The sequence below is a fragment of the Triticum aestivum genome, chromosome 7B, assembly GCF_018294505.1.
Source record: "Triticum aestivum cultivar Chinese Spring chromosome 7B, IWGSC CS RefSeq v2.1, whole genome shotgun sequence".
Classification (NCBI taxonomy): domain Eukaryota; kingdom Viridiplantae; phylum Streptophyta; class Magnoliopsida; order Poales; family Poaceae; genus Triticum; species Triticum aestivum.
Window position 1 is genome coordinate 688,284,407 of NC_057813.1, and position 7,111 is coordinate 688,291,517.

Below are 7,111 nucleotides of genomic sequence, written 5' to 3' on the forward strand. Positions count from 1 at the left end.
ACAGCACCGCACCCGGTCGCCCTGGACGCCGGCACTTGCCGCCGGCTTCCCCTTCATTCCTGTGCTATTATGTTGGTATAGGTTACATCGTGTGTCTACCCCTTCATTTGATAAGAGGCCTAGGATACAAGTGTCCTACTTGAACATGACTCCATATCCTATCTACACACAGTCCAAATCCAAGCCCAACTGTAACCTACCTTGTACAAATAATATTCGACACAATTCTAACACGTAACCCTTGGTTCAGGGCAACTTTCATCTTTGCTGTCGGCCATGCAAATTTGTTGGCTGGCTATGCCCCTCCAAGTTATGATAATCTCAGGACCACACTTCTTTTGCAAGAGAGGACGCATATTGATAGAATGTTGATGCCCATCAAATCAACATGGAGCAGCAAAGGTGTGACTATTGTTTCTGATGGATGGTCAGATCCTCAATGGCGTCCATTACTTAATTTCATGGCTACTGCCGCCAGAAGGGGCGTCGGAGACGCTGCACGAGGCGCTAGATCAGATGTGGACGGTCTTCTTCTTCTTCGCGATCGCCTCGGTGAGGGCCATCGCCCCCGCTATCGATTTTAGAGCTCTCTTCACTCCGACCGTCGCCGGAGGGGTAGTCGCCACCCCGGTGGCCTTTGCCGCAGTTGGAGGCGGTGCTAGAGTCCGGTGGACTTTTTTGTCCCCAACCTTTTTTTGACGCGGGGGTGGTTTCCAGCGGCGACAAGCGGGGTAGTGGAAGGGTCTTGGGTACCCATTTCGGTGGGAGAGCCGCTCATCGGTGGCGACAGCGGCGTGTGGTGGCGACTGCGGCGGGAGTGACGGAGGCGAGAGGGCGGAAGAAAGAGGCGCGCCAGTTTTACTCGGCTGCGCAAGCGCCGAGCATATTTAGGCAGGCTGGAGGGTTTTTTTTGGCGCCGGAGTAAAATTTATCCTCCCTTGTAGGTTTTAGGTCTTCGGCTAGGTGCGACGTAAGGGAGTACAACCAAATTTATCCGCCCTTACCGCCTCATAGGGGATCGGTTAGAGTTGGCCTAATAGACTAAGAGTAAAATCTTTCAAACAGAACAAGTGCATCACCAGCACCTGAAATCTAAGGGTAAGCGTTGAATTCTTCAGCTGCAAGTGCAGCACATGGTCTGCCAAACATGATAATGCGTTGTGCTGCTGCAACGCATGGTGCCAGGATTGCTGAGGCAGCTAGCAATGGTGCAATCAGAGAGGAACATGCTTTGGGGGGCTGGGATTCACGTACAAGTAGAGATACTAGACGAAAGCTTCATCAACTGTGCGGTGAAGCTGGGCTACGTCGATGCATCCAGGCAGAAAGGTGAATTTCTACTGAAAATATGACAGAAGGCAGTGCTCGATTGTCAGTGCAGGGCAGGTGGACAATACTACAGTGCAGTGAAGAAGGTGCATTTCTGCAGTTTACAGACATGATCACATAGATGTGTTAACAGAGAAAAAATCGAATCATAAATAACAGAGATGCACGATCCATTCGGCACTGTTACCGTCAGTGTATGGGTTTGACTTGTTGTTCTAGAAACGATAGAAAAAAATTAGTGGTGAATTTCCAGTGCTAGGCGTTCAATCCGACAGTTTATTTGCAAGCAGAGAATTGCAGGCTATTTGTTCAATTGCAGACTATTATCACTGGAATTTCTGGGTTTTCCATGTGATCTAAGGCCAGTCTTAAATCAGCAAAACTGACAGTGTAAAGAATCTCTCAGCTGGCAACATGAACCAGTACAAAATATCTGAAGAAGGAAAAAGCAGAAAAACAGAGAGGCCTTGGCAATAGTACCACTACCAGCAAGCAGAACGTTTTCTCACAAAGTCCAGGTGCTACTCAGGAGTTACGACCAAATTGCAAACTCAACAACAGAGATAAACATAAATGCCTATGTATGGAAGACACCCGGGATAACATTTCGACACCTAAAATTGCCTTTCCTCAGAAAGCATGACCAAGAGTGAATCTCACATCTTAAAGATGTCATTCATGCATACAAACCATACAAAAATTAGGGTAAATATGGGCGGCAGGAAGGAACAGTAATATACTTTAATGCATAGATAGATCCGATATTCCATAGTTCAGAAAATTAACGAGACGTTGAACCTATCATAGTAAGCACTAAACGATGACAATGAGGTGTTATTACTGCAACCATCCAAGATGACATGTTCTACTGGTAGTACTAGTAAGTAGTAAGCAAGAAGAGCCAAGAACAAAAGGCATGCTCTGAATCCAAGGGAAGAACAGACCAAGTGCTTTCAAGATTCAGACACTCCCTTAGGAGAATGGAGGCTCTTCATCCTCTTCTTGCATCCCATGGCACGGAATTGGAATAATGCTCTCTTGGACGCGGTGCCAAGTAGGAAACATACAATATTGACTCTTTCCAATGTTCACGATGCCTAAGAATTTGCCATCAACGTCGCAGCGCAGCACATGTTTATCGTTAAACAAGATGAGCAGCTCACGGTCGTTGAGCACGACCATGCAGTTGAACCATTGCACCACTGAATCAAGTGGTGTTTTCTTTTTCTTTTTGGAAGAAGCTCTATAAAGTTGCCGTGATGCCTCCACCGTAGATACATCAATCTGATACTTCAAGGCCCAGACTTCAGCCTCGTAATCCTGCATCACCCAGATATCCATGGTGGTGAAATGGGGAGTCGATCCGCCCCAGAAAGCAAGCGTCTCATTCATCTTAAATAACCCCCTATAACGATACGGTTGCGGGGGACTGCCGAGCAACCGGAATGACTCAACTTCCGTGTGAAACGCAATAATTTCCTTGCCGATTTCCACAATTTTACTGGCATCATAATAATAAGGATACCAATGCAGGCTACCACGGTGGTGGACTGGTGGTTTTAGCCCCTTCAGTAACTTCTGGTCCATGGATAGCATTCCGATTCTGACATGCCTAGGCTCATCGGATCCCAATGTGAGGATGTATAAGCTGGAGTCAGACGAGTGCTGTAATTCTGAGACCCAGAGCACCCTGTATTCTCTAGTTGGATGGTGCTGGTAGAAACCGATTATACTGTTGTGAATGCCTTGTCCAAATCGAGGTTGCGGAAGGAGAGCATGCTTGCGGAGGACCGGATTGCAGACGTAGAATCGGGATCTCCGGGAGACGATGAGAAAGCCACCATGGGCGCCTTGAAGGTAATTCTCGTACCAGTTTTGTTGGCCTGAGACGAAAGGCCAGAGCTGTTGACTAGGGACTCCGGCACCGATATTACGCAAGATCACCAAACTTGCAGGCCGCCCCAACCCATTGATGACAGGGAGCGACGGCTGGCGGCGGTGGTGTTCGACCATGAATTCAGGCGTGGAGGAGACACTGCGCCACAACGGGCAAACGGCACGGCAACGACCGACGTCCTTGGGCTGCAACCGGATGAGTATCTTGTCAATGATCTCCTCTGGCAGGTCCTCGAGCAGGGTGGCGCCTCTCTTGTCCGGCATGATGCTCCGCTGAGTCCGGTGAGAAAAGCCTTAGTGAATTGCTTCCGTGACTAGGATAAATTGGGCGGGGACTATGCATGCTCACCTGCGTCGGGGAAGAAATGGCGAGGGAGAAGGTCTCAACTAGAATCCATTGACGGAGGCGACGAGCAGCGGCCGCGGAAACGTGAGCTCGATCGATCCCTTGGGAAGTGGGAAAGAAAAAGGTCGTTGCGGTGTGATCGTATCGTATCGGATAGGAATTTTCATCCATGGGAAGGAGGAGATTCACCCGGCTGAGTTTACCATTTCTTTCTCTTAATTTTTAGATAACAAAATCGAATCTCCCATTGATTTGGGAGAGTCTCTCTTAATAACTTGCCTCAAAATCAGAGATTTTATATCAATCAGAGATCATTGCCTCTTTCTCTTTACCCATCCACTTTCTCCGCATCGGCTCATCGTTTGAACTTTTTAAGGGTTCTTTCCTTTCATCCTCCCCCGGTCACCTTTTTAAGGGTTCCCAATTCAGAGATGTGTTTTAGCATTTGTTCGAAACTAACACTCATATGTACTAACTACGAACTGATCGATGTACAAAGGTTTTTCTGAATGTACAAGTGGTTCCATCAATTTGGTATAGTCAAATGTCCAGAAAACTGCATGTGTGCTATGCTGTGCTGCCACAACACATCGACTTTGTGAAAAATGGCCAAGTGCATCTCTAAACTGCTATATTATTGTTCAGTTTTAGCTTCTAAATACACTCCTAAATTAAACCAAGAGGCGAGCATGTCATTTGTATACAAAACAACACCACAGAAGCCTAATCTATCATAAGCAAGAGCCTAATATATTTTTCAGGTATGTAGTTCAGATTGTGCAGTCAGCAAACAAAAATAAACCATGACTACCTAGTGACAATTCCGAATTTGGAGTGAAAGTTCTCTTCCCCGATCAAATTTTGTTCTCTCTAACCCATATGCAAGAAGCGATTGAGTTCTCACAAAACATACCCATGGTCGCCCTCAAGTATCAGTTAACTTTATTGCCTGAGGATGCCTAAATCTGATTAAAGGTTGATCATTTGTCTCCTACTAGTCCCCTTGCTATCTTGCTTGCGGCTGATGGTCTCCTATCTCCTCTCCCCCCTTGCTCCCTGGCGCCAGGTCTCCTAGAGCATCGCCATGGCGCACGAGCAAGGAACTTTGTAGAGAAAACTACAACATGTGAGAAGGAGGCTGCTCCTATACCTGACCTGACGGCTCCTATGGTTATTCCAAGATATGCTACACGTGGTGTTTGGTTATCATGGAACTTGATACTGTTTGACTGCTACGGTTCAATGTCAAACAGCAGGCTATTAACATAGATGAAAATAAATTACAAGAAAGTTAGATCAATGTTCAAAATAAAATAACTTATCTTGAAAATTAAAATTATTTACGCTCCACAGTTGGTGTTCTTCGCATTCACGACAAATATCACGAGCTGGGCAGCACTGTTGCCGTCGATGCACTCTGAAACAGCTCGCGAGAGAATGGTTTTGCGCAGCGAACTTGCATGCTTCTTTTCTGCTTCTTCTTCCTTTTATTTCTGAACTTAAGGTGATCATGGCGTAGTCCTGCCGCTCTTACCGGATCCCGCCATCCCACGATCGAGCACGCAGTCCATGGCCTCCTACAATCGCTCCACGGAACGCACAAGTCGCACCTCGCGGAAACAACTAACTAACCTGACAGAAAAACGCTAACTGAATCCTAACAGAAAGCTACATCGAGGCAAAGTCTGAAACCACTGAAACTAGACAGGCTAGCTAAACTAGCTTATTGTGCAACAAACTCCCCCTAATCTAGGTTGGCTTGAACCTGACGACCCCCACACGATCACGCATCTCCTGGAACTGAATTCGCCCGAGCGCTTTCGTGAGAAAGTCTGCAAGCTGATCGCCAGTCCTGACATACTGAACGTCGATGCTGCCGTTCTCGACACACTGACGGATGAAATGGTAGCGAAGTTCAATGTGCTTGCTCCTGTCATGGAACACAGGGTTCTTGCTCAGTGTGATAGCTGACTTGTTGTCGATGCAGAGTCTGGTGGCGCCGTCGTCACGCCCAAGCAGTTCCCCGATCAGCCGTCTGAGCCAGATGCCCTGACAGGCAGCACCAGCCGCGACGACGTACTCTGCTTCGCACGAGGAAAGTGCGACGATCTTCTGCTTGGCTGACTGCCATGATACCGGGCTGCCACCGAGGAAGAAGATGGTGCCGCTGGTGCTCTTGCTGTCGTCCAAGTCTCCCCCGAGGTCCGAGTCGCTGTAGCCGACGAGCTCTGCGCCGCGCTCCTGCCGGGCATAGCGACAGCCCAGCTGCTGTGTGCCGGCGATGTACCTGAGGAGCTGCTTCACAGCAGCCCAATGCTCGCTCATTGGGGCCTTCATGAACCTGCTGACATACCCAACGGCGTAGGTTATGTCTGGGCGCTTGTGGCTGAGACAGCCAAGGCTCCCCACCACACTCCTGTAGTAGGTGGCGTCCACGGGATCGCCGGCCCCCTCCCGCCTGAGCTTAAGGCGCTACTGCATCGGCGTGGCCACGGGGTGACAGTCGGCCATGCCGGCCTTCTCCAGCAGCTTGCCGGTGTACGCGGACTACGCGATGACGATCTGGCCTGGCCTCTGGTCCACCTCGATGCCGAGGTAGTAGCTCAGCAGCCCCAGATCGCTCATTTTGAAGAGCGCCATCATCTCCTTCTTGAACTCAGCGATCGCCGTCGTGGAAGCTCCAGCTCCGGTGATGATCAAGTCGTCCACGTACACGCCCACCAGGAGCCGGCCACCGTGGCCAGCGCGCGTGTACACGGCGTGTTCGGATGGGCATTTCTCGAAGCCGAGGGCGTTGAGGCTGCTGTCGAGCTTGGCGTACCATGCCCTTGGCGCCTGTCGTAAGCCGTAGAGTGCTTTGTGCAGCCGGAGCACCTTGCCGCTCGCGCCGGCACGCTCGAATCCGGGGGGCTGCACCACGTACACCTCCTCCTCAAGTTCTCCATTGAGGAAGGCTGACTTGACGTCCAGGCGGTGCACCTCCCACCCCTCCTGAGCGGCCGCGGCGAGCAGCACACGCACGGAGTCGAGGCGGGCCACCGGGTCGAAAACTTCTTCAAAGTCGATGCCGGCGCGCTTCACAAAGCCCTTCGCCACTAGGCGTGCCTTGTGCTTGATCACCTCGCCGGCGGCGTTCCTTTTCTCCTTGTATATCCATTTCAGGCCGATGGGACGGTGACCTGCAGGCAGATCGCAGAGAGACCAGGTCTCATTAGACTCAATGCACGCCATTTCTTCGACCATCACTGCTCGCCACGCTGTGTGGGGCTCGGCTTCTGCGAATGTCGCTGGCTCCCCCTCAGGCGGCAGGAGCAGGTGCTCTGCGCACCTGCCTTGCGCCTCGCCAAAGTTGAGCACATCATCCAGGCGGCGGAAGCGGTGGACGGCGTCGAGGTCATTTGCGTCATCGAACATGTCCGCGTCATGCGGCGGCGGTGTTGCGAACTGCACGTCCTACCAGACTGCAGCAGCAGGGGACGCGCCGCCAACAGTTGGCAAGTTCTCTGTCTCGGCGTCGGAGACGGAGCATGGCGATGTAGG

At 50.5% G+C, this 7,111-nt stretch overlaps 1 protein-coding gene across 1 annotated transcript; it reads right to left on the bottom strand.

The window, feature by feature from the left end:
* Positions 1–2,301: 2,301 nt before the first annotated feature.
* LOC123158912 (putative F-box protein At1g50870) lies at positions 2,302–3,489 on the bottom strand. Its single transcript, XM_044576728.1, has one exon. It carries the CDS (start codon positions 3,487–3,489, stop codon positions 2,302–2,304), a length of 1,188 nt encoding a protein of 395 aa, XP_044432663.1.
* Positions 3,490–7,111: the final 3,622 nt, after the last annotated feature.

Coding starts and splice junctions, on each gene's coding strand:
- LOC123158912 (XM_044576728.1), bottom strand. CDS start 3,489: ATGCCGGACAAGAGAGGCGCCACCCTGCTCGAGGACCTGCCAGAGGAG.